Source organism: Hydra vulgaris, chromosome 14 (assembly GCF_038396675.1).
Source record: "Hydra vulgaris chromosome 14, alternate assembly HydraT2T_AEP".
Classification (NCBI taxonomy): domain Eukaryota; kingdom Metazoa; phylum Cnidaria; class Hydrozoa; order Anthoathecata; family Hydridae; genus Hydra; species Hydra vulgaris.
In genome coordinates this window covers 23,510,407-23,533,320 of record NC_088933.1, presented here as the reverse complement: position 1 = coordinate 23,533,320, position 22,914 = coordinate 23,510,407, and the positions used below count along the sequence as shown (strand labels likewise).

General features: G+C 28.5%; 2 protein-coding genes across 2 annotated transcripts; both read right to left on the bottom strand.

Moving 5' to 3' along the window:
* Positions 1–1,045: 1,045 nt before the first annotated feature.
* Positions 1,046–2,680, bottom strand: LOC136090984 (tigger transposable element-derived protein 4-like). The gene has a single exon (XM_065817966.1). It carries the CDS (start codon positions 2,678–2,680, stop codon positions 1,046–1,048), a length of 1,635 nt encoding a protein of 544 aa, XP_065674038.1.
* A 10,237-nt stretch (positions 2,681–12,917) lies between these two features.
* LOC100208683 (uncharacterized) lies at positions 12,918–15,732 on the bottom strand. Its single transcript, XM_065817492.1, has 7 exons — positions 15,635–15,732; positions 15,470–15,532; positions 14,780–15,014; positions 14,041–14,169; positions 13,718–13,882; positions 13,373–13,549; positions 12,918–13,205 (listed from the first exon to the last, which is right to left on the bottom strand). Exons 2-7 carry the CDS (start codon positions 15,530–15,532, stop codon positions 12,994–12,996), a joined length of 981 nt encoding a protein of 326 aa, XP_065673564.1. The 5' UTR covers positions 15,635–15,732; the 3' UTR covers positions 12,918–12,993.
* Positions 15,733–22,914: the final 7,182 nt, after the last annotated feature.

Sequence of the window (22,914 nt, the reverse complement as noted above, 5' to 3'; positions counted from 1 at the left end):
GGAAAACATGGTTGTTGTTATTGTACTGGTACAATAAGCTTATCAGGTGACTTAAGAACTTTTGCCTCCATAAGTTCAGATTACTATCTGTACCAAGATGCAGGATATAAATGCTCTAAATGTATACATACTAAATATATACCATAACTTGTTATTTATGTTTAAACTTCAAAATGAAATGATTCCAAAATATTTTTTTAAAAGTTTCACTCGAATTAATCATAAATATGAAACAAGACATTCAATGAGTAATTACTACATCCCACTAACATCACTCAAAAAATCTGACTTCTCGACTATATGCCGGGGACCACGCTTGTGGAATTCGGTTATTGACGAAAATATGAAAAAAATAAAATCTATTGCTACATTTAAAAGAACTATAAAAAACACTTACTAAATTTAAACATTACGTACATTCTCTCATTTTTTTAAAAAAAAATCGAAATAACTTTGTATTTTTAATTTTTTATGTAGGGGAGATGGGGGCGCATTGATCGCCGTAGCAGTGTTTTGAAAATTGCGCAGAACCTGAAAGAGATGTAAAAACTTATTAACTACGAAACACATGTAGAACTATCTGGCTTTTGGAATATATAAATATTTTGATTTAAAAAAATGATAAACATAAATAATTTTAACTTTTAAACAACCCTCTCAAAAGATCAATGTACCCCAAACTATGGGGTACTATGATCTCCGACTTGGGGCACATTGATCTTATATGCGTAATATTATCTGAACGTTTAACACTTCTATAACTAAATCTTGTAAATAATTTAGTCAAAGGGTAATATTGTATAACATATAATACATCTAAATTTTTTAATTATTTTTTAAATATAGCAGTTAAACCCACTAGTCTAATTTTTAATTAAAAAATGTATAAATCACAGCAGCTATAAGCTACCCGCTTTATATACGTTTAAAACTTTACAACAACTTGAAATTTATAAGAACTGAAATATAAAGACTAAAATAAGAATACAACTTTTAGGTTTACAAAACTTGTTAAAAGTACAATATTTTGATTAAGAATATTTCATCATTTGTGAAAGTCAAGTTGTGAAGCAGCTTTTGGTTTACATTGTTTTTTATTCCTAAGCAAGTAATTCTTAGTTTCTTTCTTATCTTTTGTGGAGACTTTTTGTTGATTTTTGGTTTGCTTCAAAATTTTCTTTTCTTTTGACAAACGAATTTCATTTCTGACAGGAGTATCAGTCAAGATCCTTGTTTTTAACTGCCTACTTTTAACATTTTTTTTTCTGGCAGATGCTTTTGGGTAAGGTTTTAAAACCTCAGGTGAGATAATAGAAGCAACACTTGTTGACACTTTGTTTAAAATACTTGTTTCAATATTTACTATAGTTATTTCAGACTCTATGTGATTAACATGTGCTGGTATCATTTCAGATTCCATGTTGTTGACAGGAGTGATAGTAACTGTATCTGGAGCAGCTCTATCTGTAACTGATGATGGTAAATATTCGTCATCTTTGAAAATTTCAGAATTGAATGGCTCAATGCCAGCTACTCTAAATCCTGTCTGTATATTAGATGGTGAGAAAGCTTTTGTATACGGTTCTCGAACTATTGAAACAATATCATAAATGGTCATTGGTCTTGGGTTTGAAACCATCCAATTATCACATACAGAATTGTAAAACCTTTTCAATGGTCCAAAAACAGTTCTATCTAATGGCTGCAATTTATGGCTGCAATGGGGAGGAAAACTTATCATTGTAATTCCGTGTTGAATTGCAAGCTCCAAGCCTTTAACAGAAATATGACTTTCATGACTGTCGAGAAGTAACAAAACTGGAGATTCCTGAGAACAGTTTGAATATTTAACAAAATGTTTAATCCATTCTATGAAAATTTCTGAGTTCATCCAACCAGAAGGATTTGCAAATCCCACACATCCAGGAGGTCCTTCCTTAATCATGTAATCATGAAACTTTACCCTAGGAAAAATAAATAATGGAGGAATGGAATTTCCAATAGCATTAGAGGCACAACATGCAGTTACCAATGTTCCTCGTTCTGCAGATGTGATTCTTCCAACTTGTTTGCTTCCTCTACCAGCTAAAACCTTTACCGGCTTTTGAACGGTTGTTAAACCAGTTTCATCAACATTATATATACAGTTAGGATTATATTTATATCGATTTCTTACCGTTTTAAGATTTTGAAAAAACTCTCTTACAGTGTGTTTGTTAAAAGCTGTTGATCGAGCGAAGCTCGTTGCTTCAGGTGTTCGTAGAGACAACTCTGGTTGTCTTTTCATAAAACCTTGCAACCAATCAATGCCTGCAATTTTATTTTTGATCCATGATGATGGGCATATCTTATTGTTTTTTGAAGCAAATTCATATGCCAATAATCGCGTTGACCTAGTTGAAAGGCCATAGTTCATTTTTGATGCAATTAGTAAATAACTTGATAAACTTTTTTCATCTTCTGCTGTAAAAACTTGTCTATTGTTGTAGTTAGGCTTGAAAGCTTCATTTGGATTAAGCCTCTTTTTACGACAATATCTTTTTAAAGTCATTCCATCTATGTTAAACTGACGTGCTACAACATTCAATTGTGTTCCTTCTAAAACTTTATTAACAGCTACTTTCATTGTTTCACTTGGTATAGCAACTTTATTTGTTTTTTTAATTCTATTTCTAACCATTTTAAGATCTGTAAAAAAATATATCAATAAAAACATATGTTTTTAATAAATGCTAATATTTAACATAATAATATTATGTTAAATATTTTTTAATTATTATGTTAAATATTATTCTTTTGATATTATAAAATAATAGTATTATTATTACTAGCTTATAACATAAGTAGATTTAAAAAATGAAATGCTAAAAGCTATTGTTTGTTTATATATAGTTTTTTTTTAAATTATAAATACAATTCCATTCGTTTAACTGTATTGCTTATAAACAAAAACATGGGGCACTTCGTCTTCTATGGGGCACTTTGATCCTCCGATCAATGGGCCCCGCATAGTCAAAGATCAATGTACCCCAATAGGTATAGGTAACATATTGATAGCAATATCTACTGTATAAATTGCAGCCAAATAAAAATTATATATTATATTATACACCTAACACTTACAAATTTAAAATAAAATTGTTGTTAACCCATACAGACATCTAAATAAAAATATATTTGAATTATAATACGATTTAAAAAAATCACTTTTTATGACGAAATATTTTCTTTATTTTTTTTGACGCTGATAACCTTATGAAAAAATATTACGAATAATCAATTAGGGAAGCATAATGGTTAATTAAATTGCAACCTCACTTCTAGTAAGGCAAAAATGAATGAGTAAAAGCCAAAAGATCATACTGCCCCGGCGATCAATGCGCCCCCATCTCCCCTACTTTATTTAATTTTAATATTGTATTGAATATGTATATGCATATGAAGCGAATTAAATTTTTTTTTTTTTTTGTTTATTGTCATTAATATGTGTACGAATATGTACAGATTTGTAATTTTTTATTTGTTGTTTTATATTTTAACTTTATCTTAAATTTCTTCTTTTTTTAACTTTAAGTTCTTTTTTTAACTTTAAGTTCTTTTTTAACCTTCTAAAATTTCTAACAAATTTTTTTTTTTTTTTTTTTTTAAACTTATTAATTTCACTCTTCTATGTAATATTGGAAGATGTAAAATTTAATTGTATTTTTTTTTTGTATTTCACAAAGGGGCTTGATGATAAGTCATTTTGACTTCTACTTGCCCCAGTCAGCTTGTAATTATGTATATTTGTTTAAATTTATAGATAACATTGTAAAATGTGTAAAATGACGAAATAAATAGAAATTCAAGATATCCTTATAAGGCTATGCAATTATTCAATAATGTTATTAACCCATGTTTGCTTGAGGAAGATCCTAGAAAATTTATTCTTGATATAACCCCTCCTCCGGAACTTCACATGTATGAGTATGTTGTGACAAAAGTTGTTGACATTCTTTTAGTTAATGTGAGCCTGAAATCCTTTTTGGACAAAAATACTGTAATGTGGCATGGTTATAATGGTGGCGGATTGGATGACCCAACTGTGCTAAAGTTCTCAAATTATTAGATGAAATGATGCTGGTAACACCAATTCAGTTACACCCCCTGCGTTAAAACCCGGCAGAAGTTTAGAAAAGGTAACAGTTATATATATATATGTACATATATATATATATATATATATATATATATATATATATATATATATATATATATATATATATATATATATATATATATATATATATATATATATATATATATATATATGTATGTATATATATATGATATCTCGCAGTTTATTGAATCTGCTGAATATTTAGAATACTATTGTAAAGATGTGTTCGACAAAAGATTGTTTTTTGGTTGGAAGTTCCATATTATTAAATACCGCCTTGCAGATTTTCTCAATAGGAGTCAGAAAGCTCTTGGACTTTTTTCAGAGCAATCATCCGAGGCTGTACATAAAAATTTAACAAAAACATTGAAGCGCTATGCTGTCGTAGAGACTAACAAAAACCATGGATTGAAGCTTAAAAAAAGTTGCTTCCACCTACAGTTCTATGAGAATTTAAATTAATTAAATTCAAATTTTTTAACTTATTTATATAATATATATGATCTTATTGTTTAATAAAAAAAAATATCACAGGTTTTCAAAGCAAAATTTTATTTTGCTTTAAAACCTGTAACGTATATAACGGACCCAAAAATACTAATTCTAGTTGCACGTAAGCTGTAAAGTCATCAACTCATTAAAAGTATTATTATATATTAAATTAACCACATTTTGAAGACAAAGATAATGGGTAGTCATGAGGGTTTCTATGATTTTTTTAATGAGAGATAGCTAAAATAATGCAAATGATATTGTTTTTTAAACACTATTTTCTGGATTTCGGAAAGTATCAATTTTGGACTAAGAAGGAACGCTTTCAATTTTATTTCTAACACATTTCCGCTCGTTCATATACATATTAATAGAATCTGAAGAAAAGCCTCAAGCCTTTTGAAATTCAACCTAAAACCCTTAGAATCAAGCAGTGCGTGAGAACTCAAACCTAGGTACCATACTTTTAAATCTAAAGTCAGCATTAGAAAATTTAAAGAGGATTTTTTGTATGTAATTCTGTTGATTTTAATATACTTAAGCGATTAGTTTTTATTATAACGATTTTTTTGTAACACATTTATCTATTATATCTGATGACGTTGATCACAACAAACCAGTAAAACATAAAATAATATATATATAAAAACAAAAAATTTAAATATTAAAAAAAATCTTATACGCAGCCACAATTATTTAATTCTATCCATACTTCATCGTGTAACAAAATGACATTTAAAGATGTTATTTGGTACAGATGTTAAAGAGTAATGACTAAAAATTCCGCCCTCCCTAAAAACACGTCTTAAAATATATCAATGCGTTTTTTAGACGTCTAAAATAGGTCTTGTTTAGCTAACAATTTGAAGTATCTTTCAACTGTGTACGAAAAGTCGAGTATCAACTTGTTTCTCCGCGCGGCGGCCTTATTCGTCAAGGTTTGTGTTTCCGAGTTATAGATTTGAGATAGGGTTGTAATCACAACTAAAAGTAGCCTCCTCGATTGTAGTGACCTTCATGGCCTTTGGGAGGTGAATTGAAAAAAAATTTTATGAGCATGATTGTGACAGAGATTAAAGAAGTTTTAAGTAACAATAATTTTTATCATTTTCTCATTTATTATAACGGATAAATCATATAAAATAATTTTTAATTATCAATTATTCGTTTTCCAATTAATTATAATGGCGAAAGACTAAAATTAGTAACCATTTTAATCAATCGGAAAAAATAAAAAAAAAGGGAGAAAAAAAACAGATTATATATAAAAACTAATAAAAAAATAATAGACCTATCTAATACTCTATATTGGAACCGCCAAGTCTACACTTTTAAGTATCAAACCTACACTTTCAAGCGCAAGTCTGCATTTTTAAGTGTAGACTTGCACAAATTAAGTTTACATATTAACATTTTTGTGTTTTTTCCATTCTTAGACTTAACGTATTTGTATGCATACTTTTTATTTTGTTGTCAATATTTTTTAAGTTTTAGTTTATTGATATATTTGTCGTATACCTTTGCTCATTTTAAATGTTTACAAAATATTTTATTTTATTGTTGTATAAAATATTTGGGTGAATTGTACTTCTTATTTTTGTCATCGTCTATTTTTAAATTTTCTTCTATCATTCTTTATTTTTGTCTTGACAACTGTCAAGATATGCTTTGTTCGAAAAACATTATTTTTCCGGCAGGCGTTCACTGCTCGTGTGTGACCATTCGGTATATTTATATGTCAAAGTTTTTAAATAACTATTCTTAATTATAATTTGCGTTTTGTTATAACATTTATTAGAAATAGTTGACACGGGTGTTGTTGATATTGATTAAATTGATGATGAACTTTGTGAAGTAGATGATATAGTCAATGGTGATTGTAATGCTAGCTTTGGTGTTCAAACCTCAAATATTTTTTTTATTTTTAATTTTGGCAGGTCAATATTTAATTTGCTAACAAGAAATAACCCTGTTTTTTGAAAGCACTGATTGCATGTGTTCTGGTGAAGCGTTGCAATTTTCATAGAAAACTTTTAACAATCTAGGAAAAAGGCTTTATTAACATTTTTACATATTGATAATTCATGATAAAAATTTTATACATGCTTTAAATGTGTTCTTTGCCAATCAATTTAACTGCTGGAATTAGTAGCCATTCCAATCACTGAACAAATTTCGATTTCTCTACCCATCCTGAACCTGAGTTTTTATACACTCTATTAGATGACCATCTTTGCACCATGATTGATGCAAGTATCTTTTGAACTTAAGGAGAAAGACGGTAAGTAGAAGACTGATGAGTTGACGCAGTTGTTTACAGTGTAAATAAACTTTTATTGTTTCTAATAAATTTAGAAGCATTATTTGAACCTCTTTAACTTAAAATTTCAGTTTTATGCTGAAATTGTGCAAGAAAGTTTCTTGGTCACCACTGAAATCACACTTATCGCTGTTCTAAACATGTAAAGTTTTAAAGTGATTAACTTTGGCTTTATCGTATGGTTTCTTTTTTCTGTTAAAATAGTTTTCAATTACATTTCCGACTAGGTTCGGGAAATAAAAAAGGCGTCTTTCGAACGTTCAAAAGACTTTTAAAAGATGTCTTTTTTAAGTCCCTGACCCACTGGGTTGTAAAATCATACTACCACTGTTATGAGGATTTCAAAATTTGAAAAAATGCTTTGTTTTTTTCAAATAGTACTGAACTTTATTCACTGAACTGTATTAACTGAACTGTATTCACTGAACTGTATTCACTGAACTGTATTCACTGAACTATATTCACTGAACTGTATTCACTGAACTGTATTTACTCAACTGTATTCACTCAACTGTATTCACTGAATTGTATTAACTGAACTGTATTCACTGAACTGTATTCACTGAACTTTATTCACTGAACTGTATAAATTACATTATCTTGTGTCAAATCATAACTTTACCCGCTAAAACATCCCAGCCGGTGCATCTAGTTATATATTAGAATTTAAAAATCGAGTTTACACGTACTTATCACAATCCAGGTATACACCATAAACTTTAATTTAGCTTAATACGTGTTTTATGAGGTTTTAAGGTCAAGTTTAAGTATCGCGTGTTTTAATCATTTCATTGTAACTTTCGTAGCGGATATTACGGGGATTATGAAAGTTACAGTAGTAAAAGTTACGGTGATAACAGAAGTTATGGTAACAAAAACTTAATATCATAATTATTGTTTCAGTAAATAGTAATAGTTAATTTCACAGTAAAGAAAAGTCTTTTCTTGACACGCGCTAATCTTTTTGTCTTAAGGGATTTTTAAACACTTTTTGTTTTAGTCGGTTTTCAACAATCTTTTTCGTCCTTTATTATTTTTATTAAAATTAATGACCAACTTACGTAGAATATTACCTTTAATAGGTTTTTATCAAAAACCTTCTGTTTTTAGAATTTGGACCTTCAAATGAAAATGATAAAAATGCTTTTAAAAGCCCAGCTTTTAAAGTCACACAACTCGGAAATAAGTTACGCTCGGTTGCTATTGCGTGTTTAAAACCTAAAACAAACATAGTTACACGTGCCAAGAATGATTTTTATTTCGTGAAATTAACTATTACCATTAACCATAAACACCTGTTAATATATTATTGGTTTCACAGTTACGGAAACGAAGTATTATATTGTAATAAATTTCCGTAAGCAATGTGAAACCACTGATAAAAGCATGCGAAATTTAAATTGGACTTTAAAACTTCAAAAAATACGTGTAAACTAGAATAAAACTGACAGTAATATAAATGTGTTTTTGGTTTATACCTGGATCGTGACAAACACGTGTCTAAAACGTTTTGTTACGTAAGTTTGGCAAAACATAATACGTAACAACAGTTTCTGAGTTAACTCAATATTAAACTTTAACTGCACATTCTTTCATCTGGTGCATTATCTATTTGCTTTCTCTATGCTATCTTTCTAACTCAACTCTTTCCTACCTTCGCTCTATGCTCCTTCACTTAAAATTACTTACTCTTGGTTTGTGAAACGGGTTATGATGCCCTTTAGTGAGCTGAACTCGTCTTTGCAGACCTTGGTATGTGGCCTCTATATAGTAATTAGCCGGAGGAGGATAAACCATAATACCAAGACGTGTCTATACAGAAACTAGATGTGCCGGTTGGGAACTTACGCGTTTCGTTTGCTTTAAAACTTTTCATATGCTTTAAAACTTTTATTTTTTACACTGACCAAATTCATTACAATCCAAGTCAAGTCACACTTTTTGTTGGTGCTGATAAGCCTCTCTGGTTTTAAATTAATACAAGCTACATTTGTGAACCTATTTTCAGTAGTAGCTTTTATTCTCAAGAGGGTTGCAGCCAAATGATTACATGTTTGTGATAGACCAGCCACACAAGTGTAATAAGCAGACCTTACTGTAGCAGTTTTTTTATTAAAGTATTTAAATTTTATTTCATGGTTTTTTGCAAACCATGGATTATAAAATAATCCATGGTTTGTAAAAAGTTTAACACATGTTTTTTACGTGTCAAATAGTTAGACCTACAAAAATCTCGACCTACTAAGTTGTTCTACAAAAAGAACATCTACTAAAAGTGGAACTAATTTTCAGATAACCTATTGAGGCCTAAATTGTTTTCAACCAATTTATGACGTTTTCATTTTCAACCGGTTTATATATCGACCTATTTTAGAGATTTTAATTTTCAACCAATTTTAGATAAATTAACTTTCAACCGATTGTCTGGTCTTTGTTTTTAACGTTGTTTTTTTACTACGAAATTAAAAATAATAAATAAATAAACAATCAATAAGTTTTCCAAGCATTCATTGAACCTTATACCTCCCGATTCTGAGGACAGCCCTTCAACCACTGCGCCAAAGCTGATCAAATTTGGCTCGTATTCAAACCAACAACAAAGTATACAAAATACATACCGGAAGGGCGTAGATATAAAATTATAAAAATACAGTTGCTTGAATATTTAGTAGATTGAAAATTCAGTAGGTCAAAAATACAGTTGATCAACAATTTAGTAGGTTGAAAAATTAGTAGTACATGTTTTAATTAGGTGTAAATATAAAAATCAAAAATTGTCGTTTGATATTCAAAAACATCATTACCTACGATATACGAAATATCAAAATTAATAATTTTCTACTAATTTGAAATAATTGTTATACAAGGTGGCCCATAAGTCACTTTACATTTTAAAAGTCACTTTACATTTTAAAAGTCACTTTACATTTTAAAAGTCACTTTACATTTTAAAAATTAAATAACTTTTTTCTATTAATATATTTCTATTTCTTTTTTCAGAATTAAAAAATATAATATTTGGAGATTTTTGGTATGGATAAGTTTACAACAGAACAACGAGTAAAGATAATTGAATTTTACTTTGAAAATAGACGGTCAATTGTTGCAACGCAAAGATCGTATATGCGCCATTTCAATATTCGACACCCCCTAGTAGGCCTACAATATTGAACCTAATGATGCGTTTTCAAGAGCATGGCTCTGTAAATGAAAGGTCTAGAAGTGGACGAGGTCGTTCAGTACATACACTTGAAAATACTGAAGATGCGACCTTTAGCATTGAAGAAAACCCAACCACATCCACTCGAAGGCGTTCTCAAGAACTTGGCATCTCACGGAGTTCTCTGTAGCGCATTCAAAGAGACTTGCACATGTACCCTTACAAGGTTCAATTAGTGCAACTTTTACAACTACCAGATTTTCAAAAACGACTAAATTATGCTGTCAGGTTTCAGATAACTGCAAAAAATAGACATAAGTTTAATCACAAGTTGATCATGTGATCACAAGTTGATCAGATGAAGCTCATTTCCATTTGAATAGACATGTGAATAAACAGAATACCAGATACTGGGGCACAGAAAATCCTCGCCAAGTTCATGCTAGTCCATTGCACCCGGTTAAAGTCACAGCATGGTGTGGAGTAACATCAGATAGGGTTATTGGGCCATTCTTCTTTAAAGATGCAAATGAAAATGCTGTGACTGTAACTGCTGAGAAATACCAAGACATGCTAGCGAATTTTTTTTATATTTAATTTATCGTCATTATATTCTTTAATTAGAAATTCAAGTTCAAGTTTAAGTTCAGTTAACATATCACAAACTTAAAGATTTGCTCTTATAGCATGCGAGGAACAGGAAGAAACATAAGTTAATTGAAGTCTTTCTTTCAACATGTTAATTTCAGCTCAAAGATTATCCATCATCTCATAAATAATTTCACGCCTACTTTAGAAAAATAATGACGAGCTTACAAAGAGAAATTCATTAATTTCATAAGACAAGTTTTCTGCTGTTGAATCAGGTGGTGAAAATAAAATTCTTTTTTTTACACGGCTGTTTTTTTGATTTTCTGTTAGCTGAAAACAATGTATTAAAACAGTTTAAAAGTTTTGAAAAATGTTTATTTATTTAAAAAAAAAAATATAACGAAAAAAGAAACTAAAAATATTTAATCTTTAAGATTCAATCATATATTGTAGTAGTAACATCAGACAATGTTAAAAAAAGTTTTTATATGTATTTTATTCTATGGAAAATAAATATTTGATAATAATGCATTGTTTTAGATGCATTAAAAAATGCGGAGTATACATCTAAACCCAGTGGGCACGCGTCGTCCGGAGGTCGTCTTTAAGACGTCTCCTGGACGTCCAGACGTCCGTCCCCTGGACAACGCATACTCACAAGGAAAGTTGTATATTAGTGTATCTTATGATATAAAATATGCGAAATATATTAATACACATATACAAATTATATACGTATATTAATATATCTTATATATGTATATTAATATATATTTTATCTAGTGAGATTTTATTTTTCATTAGGGCCTAGTCTTCTGCTATATTTTATGTTATTAAATTGGTGTCACAATTTAACAACATAAAATTGGAATTCTTTGTCTTATTTCACTAATTTAGAATAATGATCTCTTTTGAACAGAGTGGTTAACAGATTCTGAGACAGAATAGGCAGTTTCCCCATCTTATTTTATTTTTAACACAATACAACAAAGTAGAGTTTCTCAAATTAAAGATCTTTAAGCTTTATAGTGAGTAGTTTTATCTAAATAAAAAATGACTATTTTATAATAATTAGTTTTATAATATTTGGTTCCTATTTAGTTTAAACAAAGTTGCTATTGATATAATATAGATTGAAAAAAGAATACTAATAAAAATGTCTACGTTGTTTTTCTAAACCTTGCCCCTACCTTGAGTATGCTGTGCATACTCAAGGTAGGGGCAAGGTAGGGACAAATGTAAATAAGATATAATATGCGTCATAAGTAAAAAAAAGGGACTACAAAATATTTTTTTGAATTGCCCTAGCGTTCTATTTCCTATTGATGCGGCTGGCTCTACTGGCGATCTGACGTTATAGTCATTGGAGACCATCACACTAAGGTCTCTTTCGACTACAGTCTTTTCGATTGGATAACTTAGCGCGTCGACTTGTTACATGCGCGGCCAATATGCATTACATTTCATTTCTGAATGTTGAAATGCATGAGCCAAACATGTGACCATTCCACTGCTCTGTCAATTTCAGCTCGAAGAGTGATACTATCTTGAAGTGTTATGTAATAATGTTAAAAATTAATATTAGTAATTTTAGTTTTGCCTAAGTATTTAAATTCGTTAAATAAGATTATTATGTAAAATATTTTTTTTAAATCATATTTGTTCTTAACATTCTTATTTTAATCTTGACTTTTTTTTTTAATTGTCAGATCTTAAATGATTAAGTATAGAAAAAAAAACAAAAAACAAATAGAGTTGCTATGAAACAAATAGAGTTGCTATGAACCAAATAGAGTTGCCATACCATGTGATACAATGAATAAATGAAAGCGGCTGGTAATGAAGTTTCAGAGGGAAGACCAGTGAATGTTGTTGCTCACAAGTTTAGCATAAATAAAATGACTTTAAAAAAGTATTATCATAAAAAGAATTTCAACCCAAATGAATCTTTTCAGCCTAATTAGAACAATAAACAAGTTTTTACTGCAGAAGATGAAAAAAGTTTGTCAAGTTATTTACCACTTGCATCAAAAGAAACCATGGACTTTTAACTAAATCAATACGATTCTTAGCATATGAGTTTGCTGTAAAAAATAATATCTGTCCATCATCATAGATTTAAAATATTGATTTATTTAAAATATTTGTAGAATATATAGTCTGAATACAACTTTTTTTTCAGATAAAAATTCAAATAAAATCTTTAAATTTATTTTAACTTTACAATACATTTTTAGTTTTTTGTATTATAAATTTTATTTGGTAACAGTCTTAACTTGAAAGCGCGGAAAGGTTTCCAACAATGACTTCTATAATTGCTCCGTTGATTTTAATGACAATATTTTTTGCTGCATCAACTATGATCACTTTGAGACTTTGAAGTTGTTCCAATACTTTTGGTTTATTTTCTTCAATGACTTTCATTGTTGCATCTTTAATCGAGTCTCCTAATTTGCCGACAGCCGATTTTACTTTAGACCAAACTGTTAACAAAGTAAATAGGTATATTATAACCCCCGTTTAATTAATTTGCAAATCAAATAACAATACTTAAAATCATTTTGCAATTATAAATAACAACAATTTTAAATAAACAATAATAAAAATTAACTTGATAACAAACAATTGATTTGTAAATAAAGTAACTCACTATCAGTAATGCTTCTTTTAGTGATGGATTGATCTTTAGATATCTCTTCTATTGCTGAAATGAAGTCAGCTTCGGCAGTTTTTTCTGCGGCTTCGATATTGCTGATTGCGGCTGGTGTAACTTTATCCTTGAGTTTATTAATAAGGCTACGAACTTTGCTTCGGACATTTACCCAGTCTAAAACAAAAGTTATTTACAGATTTGGTTCAGACAAAATCTTAAATTTTAAGTTTTTAAAAATCTTAAATCTTAAGTTTTTATAGATGAATTCAATTTTTTTACTTTATTTTATAATCGTTGTTGTAAATTAAACATAGTAAAAACTTGTCTAGTGTAAAAACTTACATTCTGAGTTTATTGGTAGCAATTGAACCAACTGTTCTAATTTATCAGCTAACTCTTCAAGACGATTATGATAGATGTTAAGCAATTGAACAACCGAGTTTCTAACAATGGCATTAGCATCCTTAAATGCATCCAGAATTTTACTTTTTAAGTCGAGCCATGAACCTAAAATAATCAAGTTAAAAAATACAAATATCTGTGGTTATAAAAAACTATTACTATAATTTTATGATATATATGTATATACATATTTTTTTTTTTTTTACTGAAAATAGTGTTTAAATTTTGGTACTTATTTTAAACGAATGTTTTTATCGACCTACCATCAGAATATGCAAATGGAGTTGCTATAGCCCTTGAGAAAGCTTCCTGGACATTTTTTGCAACATCAATAAAATCAGAGGTTCCTGTTAGCTGCAAGTTTTCAAGGCCTTTTAATGACTGCATTAATTCTAAACAAAGTGTTTTAATAATGATATTTACAAAAACAAATTTAATTGTAAAATGTTTTGTAAAAGAAAATTATATATAGTAATTATATATAGTAAAAATGTATATTTCAATGAATACTGAAATTAATGATACTTTTTACAAATATACAATGTTTTGATTAAATCGATAAATAAAAGTTTATATAATACAAGATTTTATCGTATGCAAAGAATTCAAATGTTTTTAAGGTCTAATGTAAAAATGGGGCTTGAATAAAAATGAGGCCTAAATCACTTTTTAAAAAAATCACTTTCTAAAGTTATAGAAAAATTGTTACTGTTATAAAAGTTTACAAAGTTTTTTGTTATATAAGCATTTTTAAGATCCCACCGCATCCGTTCTAACTATTTTGCATAAATGTGAACACTTTTCTTCTGGTTGTATTGCAGGTTATACTCTTTTTTTTAATCATTTTAGGATTATATTTATCATAACCTGTTTGTTAATTACTCTTTGCACAAAATATTACAAAATCTTATTTTTTTTGTTGAGAAAATTATCTAGATAAATATTAAATAAATATTTAAAGTATAAAAAATGTAAAATTGAGATAATCTCTAAAAGTCTTACTATCAAAAATGATTTGAAACTCGGCCATTGTAATTCCTTTGTTAAAAGTAATGTCGACGTTGTTAACTGTAACAGTTTTGCCGTTGAGCGAAAGATGTTCAAACAAAGGTAATAACTCCTTGTAAAGATCGGCTGTTTTTTGAGTCATTTTGATCATTATATCGGCAACTTCTTTATCTGCAGTTTGAATGAGTTTAACGAAAGATTCAGAGGCTGCTTTTAAGTTTATATTTGCCTGTCCGTAAATAAAATACAGCGGATTAATTTGCTATGCAAAAAAATTAAAAAATTTGATAATAATAATAATGAAAAACATGTTTTTAATTTGAAATTTGGTGGAGCACGTTTTTAGTTTAGCTAAAGTTAGAAAGTTTGTAGCAACGAGTAAATTTTATTAACTCAATTTCAATTTAAATGCACATTATTATCTTATTCAAGGTTTCTGCATATTATAAGGTTTCTGAAAATTGCAATGTTTTTGTAACTTAACAAGATTATATTTTTATCTTTACAATGAGTTTTTGCTTTATGAATTTTTTGATTCGCAGACTTTAAGCTATTAAGTAAAAGTTCTCAAATACAGCAGTTTGTAACTGCTGTTTTTGAAAAAATAATTCTAATTAACTGAAAATTGATATCTAAACCGGGTCAGTACTTGCTAACATTTTTTTAAATAGAATGTAAACTTACGGTTTGTGAGTTTTGTGCAAATGCTTGGGAAAGAACTCCCAAAATAACAATAAAGAGCATCATCTAAAAATAGTAAAATATATAAATTTTGAATTGCAAAAGTTGTTACCAAAACAAAAAAAAAGTTAAATTTAAGTTTAAAATTAAAAGTTAAATTTAAGTTACCTTCAATTGTTACTGTTTAACTCAATAAACAATCAAAACTGAGAATGAAAATATTCGGTTGTGACAGAATTTATATAAAAAATGTTTACTGGGCGGCGTTATAAGTGTTTGATCAGTACTTCCAGATTATTTCAACTTTAGATAATTATTGACTCATTATAAACAGATATTTTGTAACAATCCTACATGCTTCGCGTTTTTTTACGTTAATTTTTTTTATATTTAACAAAGTTTAATTTTCCATTTAAAGTACTTCCAAATAAGTAACATGATATATGTATGTGATATATATATATATATATATATATATATATATATATATATATATATATATATATATATATATATATATATATATCACATAGAAAAAAGAAAACTTAAAAATAAAAAAAAATTACGCAAAAGACAAATAGGCAAAGTTCATAATTACACAAAAGACAGGTGATGTAAACGATGGGCGATACGAACAAAGGTCGGTAACAACAAAAAAGCAAAAAAAACTCATTTGTTAAAACTGCCTGCTTTATTATAACAGATAAACTTTGTTTACATATATATATACATATATATATATATATATATATATATATATATATATATATATATATATATATATAGATATATATATATATATATATATATATATATATGTGTGTGTGTGTGTGTGTGTGTGTGTGTGTGTGTGTGTGTGTGTGTGTGTGTGTGTGTGTGTGTGTGTGTGTGTGTATATACATATATGCCTAATTAGGTTACCAGGCTATTTGAACAAATTCAAAAAAGTTTTTGGATTATCACATAAAAATCATGTTGTTTATAATTTAATTGCTGCTTTTTTCTTGTTCATCTTGTTTGTAGTGATTATCATATTATGAGAACCCTGTACACACACATATCACACACACACACTCACACACACACACACACACACACACACACACACACACACACACACACACACACACATACACACACACACACACACACACACACACACACATATATATTTATATATATATATACCAGTATTCGGATGGCTTAACTTTATTTGAAAATAGCCATGAATTAGCTGTTAATGTTTCATATATCTTTACCACACACTCTTGCTACTAGCTGCTACCGTAGATAACATTTAAGTTTCTTATAAATCCATACACAACACCTTTTTGTCTCTTTTAGAATAATCTTTAAAGAATATGACTATAATATTTTTCGTAAATAAATAACAAAATATAGCATAGGTTTTTAGCTTAAAGAAAATCATTGTTAAGTTTTCTTACATTGGAATTTTTCTATTTATTTTACTATTTTTACTATATTATAACTTTATTACAGTAAATGGTCACTTTATGTCTTATTCAAATGCGAGAACTCAGTCTATGCTAAGTGAGAAACCTCACCAAATTAAGTTTCACTGAAACACAAACAGCTGGACGAAGCATAAAATTATAAATAAAAAGTACAGTTTAATAATTACAGTAAAGGTTTGAGACACATTTTATGAGTTATAGATTTTTTCTTTTTTATGCGCTTATACCTTTTTTATCACTGAATTTCTAAAACTTTATTCATGCTGTTTTTTTTCATAATATTTGATAAACCAACGCATATCTGTAGCATCTGCTAAACGTAATATTCATAATTAAAGAATTTTACATAGTTTGACTTTATGTTTGAAATGTCCCAGATTTGAGGTGCTTAAAAAAAGTACTTAAATCAAAGTAGATTTTTAGTTTTGTGTTTTAGGGAAACAGACGATTGGAGACACAAACTTGCAGATCTAAAAAGTTTTCCCCGAGCCAACACTTCACATGTGAAAGTGTTAGCCATCTTTCTGCTTTTGATAGTTCATGAACAAATATGATGCATCCTTCACCTGTGGTAGCTTCTAAACCAAAGAGGTTCTTTATTAGTTTTGATATGGTTATACTTTGCAATGAGCGATTTTCTTCGCCCAAAAAAGGCAGTAGGTTTGTTGTATGCATTATTTTTGTTTTATTTTACTATAAACCCTTTTGTTTTTAGTGCATGAATATTTTACAACTGCAAAGTAACCATTCTAAAATGAAAAATTGATGATATCGATTTATAAACAATAAACTACATATAGGGTTAATATAACGCTAAATATAACTGGAAATATAAAGCCAATATAACGCCAAATATAACGTCAATATAACGTCAATATAACGTCAAATATAACGGTTAACTACCGTTTTACTAAAAAAAAACTCAGTTTGCATTAAAATTAATTTGTATATCAATAAAACTTTTCTAGAAAAGTTATTTGTTTCTTTTTCTTTTCCTTTATATTTTGTAATAAAACTTGGGACACATGCAGTTTTTTTACAAAAAAATTTTGAAACATAGCTTTGCTGATGTTCTTTGGAGATTTGTTGACAGAAAGCATTGTTTAGAGAAGTGATGGGGAACTTTTAAAGGGGTTTTACCACTATACTAAAAATTTTTTAAAACATCATTAAAATATGCATTGATATATTTTAAATCAAAAGGTGAAGTTAAAACTTGTACTTGGTTGGGCAATAATTGGTCTTTTGTTATATATGATATTGGAATAGAAAATATTTTACGACTTTCAAAATTCTTAAAAGCACTTTTGAAGTTGTGAGCAGGATCAATTAAAACATATATGGCTTCTTGTTGTTTAACATTAAATGAATAATAAAAGGAGTCAATTTTACTGAATACAACTCACTCATAGCAAGCGAATTAAAAAAGCAATATTAAAAAAGACTTATTGATATAAGAATTTGTTATACATTTTAAATACACAATTAAACTCCATCCCGCATATGATGCATATTGACATTTGTTCAAAAAAATAACAACTAAAATAGATACAACAACATGATTGGATGGACAACTTTTGTCTGGTAAATAATTATCAATTGGACAAAACCAACGTTATCAAATTATATTTGTTCAGATTTGCAACTTTATTGCGACTTCATCAACAGAAGTCTTCAAGCAAATTCGTCGAATTCGCTTGGGACTTGTGTTACAATCAGAGCTTGTATTTTTAAATTCTGTTTGTAAGGTAATGAGCAAACGTAGCTGTTTTTTGTAGGAACAAAATTTTCTCTCAATTCTCCTCAGCCATTGCTCACAAACACAACTATCAGCAAAAAAAGAATGGTAGCTTTTAGATTTCGGATCAGGATCTGTATCATAACCAGATTTACATCCATAAGCACAGCATCTTTTTACCATGGTTATAAAGTTTTATTTAAAGTAATATGTCGTAAAGCTTTAAGGTTCACGCTTTTTCCTTCTCAAAAATCTTCGTTTTATAAACTGGTTTCACATCGGCCCCTCGGCGTATGCTTTTTAAAAAATAGTTTGCGAGTGTCCAAACCAGGTATATAGAAGACCTTGTAAACATTAAAAGATTAGAAAATTTATAAATTGAAATAAAACACGTTTTTAATAAAACAACTCAGAGACGCTGCAGATGTAATTGGATTAAAAGTGCATTGACTTATAGAACAAAAATGCTTAGAAATAAAAAAAAATTAAAAAAATTCCACCAAGTATTCTATTTTCACAATCAAACGTGATTAAATGTGATGTTCCCCAGGGTTTTATACTTAGAGCCCTTCTCTTTCTCGTTTACATCAATGATTTACATAAAGCTTCAAACTTGATCGCTGTCATGTTTGCAGATGACACTAACCTCTTTTTATCTGATAACAATATTATATCATTATTTCAAAATATGAATATCTAATTAACAAAAATTTCTGAATGGTTTAAAATAAACAAGCTTTCACTTAATGCTGAAAAAACTAATTAGATACTTGTTCATCCAGCTTCTAAAAAAAACTTCTGCCTTGCAATTTACCATTACTTTTTATTGACGAAATTCTAATAAAAAGACTAATTAATACAAAATTTTTGGGTCTCTGTATCAATGAAAACCTTAATTGGAATTATCACATAGAACTCTTGTGTAATAAAGTTGCTAAAAGTGTAGGAATATTGAATCTTTTTGAAAAATAATATAGCTAACTTCCTAGTTGTAATATAACTTTTTTTTATAATCAATTATAAAATTGATTATAACAATTCCCAACTTCCTGTGAGATATAGGATGAAATGCAAGAAGCAAACTTGACTGAAATTCGAATAGAACTTCAGTCAAGTTTGCTTCTTCAAGTCTTCATTTTGTTAAACTTCAAAAAAACTTCAAAAAAACTTCAAAAAAGACTTCAAAAAAAATTTGAGCAAATGCGTAAACGAAACTTAAAAATTTCAAGATTGCACTTGAGAGAGCCAAACTTGAAAAATTAAAAAGGCATTAATTTGAAGTCGAAATCAAAAAAAAAAACTTTGCAACTAACAGCGGCAGAATATATGTGAAGGCAAAACCTTTTAAGTAAAGCAAATTAACTAATATTTTTAAATAATGTATTTGGGTTTTATACCTTGAAAAATCAACTAGCAAAAATAAATTAAAAGACATTACCAAAATAACAGTTTTTTACTTATGAATTTTATTTTTATTAAAACTTGTTAGTTTAATAAAAAACGCTGGGTTTAACTGAACGAGCTCGTGTTACCTATTATTTATTCCAAGGCTCTAACTATGACGTAACAGCTGCTTAACATTACTTAACATATATATCGAACACAAGGTTCTAATTATTCATTTTTCATTGTCATTGCATTTCATTTCTACATTTCAATGTCATTAGCATGTCATTGAAATTTTTATTGAAAAAAAATTAAACTCCAACAAAGCTGAAAGCAAACACAAATTACATTGAGAGTTAGCAGAAAATTAATTAAAAATTATGGCAACAGTTTTCAATACCTGGACGAATATGATATATATGAAGTAGAGAACAGTGATAGATATGAAGTAGAGAACAAAATTAGTAGTAAGAAAATGGTTAACACGAGTTAGATTTTATTTAATGTACAACAGAATCTTTTTGTTATAACGGTTAAGAAGTCAAAAGTAGAACTATAGGATCAAAATCTGTATATATCAGTGGCGGATCCAGCATTATTTCGTGTTTGAGATAACTAACCTCCAAACAGGGAGCAAACTCCAAACATTTATATGTTACGCTTATGTCAAATAAGCATGATTTGCAAAAAATATCTGCTCAATTTGAGCTGACTTGTATCATTGAAGTGATTGGAATAGTGTGACCATTTAGTTCAACGTATGAATTAGAGAAAAAGTTCTTTGCATTTATTAGGTTGATAATATAAATTTTTGGGTAAATAATTCTTTACTTTTTTTTTTTTTTGCATCTACTTTTTGAATTTCAGTAAAAGAGAACAAAAGAAGGCTGGCAAAACTGGCCTAATCAACCTTTAATACCATAACAAGAAAGAACATTCTAAAAATATTGCCACAAAATCATTTAATTCTATTTTAGAATTATATGGGGATAATGCAATCTTAGAACTTTTATTAAATTTTCAAAAAACTTGAAGGTTATTCTATAAGTACATTTTTAGGATACTAATACATACAACAATTTTAAATAATAATGAAATAAGAACTTTATTCTATGACGAAAAAAATCGCATATTTTATCTGTAGCTCATTAAAATTATTTCAATAACCGCTAATATTAATTAGTTAATAGTGATGTAATTAACTCTCGGCCGCAACAGTGACGAATCCAGGAATTTTAGTGGAGGATGTGGGGTGGGGGAGGGGGGAAGTTGAGATATTTTGTATTTTGTATCACCTATCCGTAGTGATGGGGGAGGGCGATGCATAGAAGGCGTGAACTTCCGATTAAATGCTCATCCGCGGTGCTCTGTGATAACACCGTAAGTACTTCTTGAGGTACCTAAATAGAAAAAAAAAAGTACGTAAATTCTTATTATATATTTTAACATTATAATTTTCTTAAATTAAATTAGGAAGGACATCGTATACAATTGAGAAAGCGCTAAAAAAAGATAAATTTTTTGCTCGTAAAAAGTTGTTTAAGCATTTTCAAAAGCACAAAAACTTAAAAATAAATAGGTCGCATTGGCTCGTCATACTTTCCTTTGTTTTTGGGTATTTTTGGTATTTTTGGTATTTTCCTTCTTTTTTTAAATTTATTTTTGTTCCATAGTATACATTTTCGTGATTGCATAATAAAGATTCGTTAAGATTGAATATACATATAAATATAAAAAATCACAAACATAAATAATAAACAAACTTCTGTAATACAATTATATATATATATATATATATATATATATATATATATATATATATATATATATATATATATATATATATATATATATATATATATTATTGTATTACAAACTTCTGTAATACAATATATATATATATATATATATATATATATATATATATATATATATATATACATATATAAAAATAAAAATATTTACAAAATTTTTGCGTTAAATTGTTACATTATAATTGTATTAAAATGTAAGACAACAATTATACAAACATATATTGTTACTTTTTCTTAATATTACTACGTTTATTGCTAACGCAATGTTTGAAAAATACATTTAAGCATATTAAAAAATAAGAGTTTATTAAAATTTAAGAGTTTCTTCCGGCTAATTGCCATATAGAGGCCACATACCAGTGCCTGGTAAGACAAGTTTAGCTCACTAAAGAGCATCATTACATGCTGACTAAGAGTAAGTGAGTTTAAGAAGAACGAAGAAAGTTAGAGGAAAGTCAGAAGAAGTCGAGTTATAAAGATAGCATAGAGAAAGTGGAGAGATAATTGCACTGGATGTTAGAATGTGCAATTCATACTATTAATTAAAATACCTAATTAACGTATAAGTATAAACGCAGTCCACATTGCCGATGATGTTTGTTTATACTTTTAAGATTATACTAATGATGTTTGTTTATTTTTTTAGGTGCCCTAAGAAGTCAAAATGGTCTTATCACAAAGCACCGCGTAAGAGCATTAAATAAGAAGTTCACGCCTCCTTCCCAACCGATATCGCAAAACTTGCCCAAAGGTGGGGTTTGAATCACGGATCTTACGTTTCTGAAGCAAGTGCGCTACCACTGCACCACGGATGTTTGTTTATACTTTTCTTTGTTTTGAGCTGATATTGTGGTTTATCCTCCTCTGGCTAATTGCCATGCAGAGGCCACATTACCAAGGTCCGCAAAGACGAGCTCAGCTCACTAAAGAGCACCGTAACCCACTTTGCAGACCAAAAGTAAAGTGATTTTGAAAAGAATGAAGGAATTTGAGTGCAAGTTAAAAGAAGTCGAGTTAGAAAGATAGCATAGAGAA

Bases quoted from the DNA above. Each gene is read 5' to 3' on its own strand.
- LOC136090984 (XM_065817966.1), bottom strand. From the start codon at position 2,680: ATGGTTAGAAATAGAATTAAAAAAACAAATAAAGTTGCTATACCAAGT.
- LOC100208683 (XM_065817492.1), bottom strand. From the start codon at position 15,532: ATGATGCTCTTTATTGTTATTTTGGGAGTTCTTTCCCAAGCATTTGCA. The intron at 13,883-14,040 runs GTAGGTCGATAA...TGATTATTTTAG, and splicing joins TCCATTTGCATATTCTGATG to GTTCATGGCTCGACTTAAAA. The intron at 13,206-13,372 runs GTGAGTTACTTT...CTTTGTTAACAG, and splicing joins TAAAAGAAGCATTACTGATA to TTTGGTCTAAAGTAAAATCG.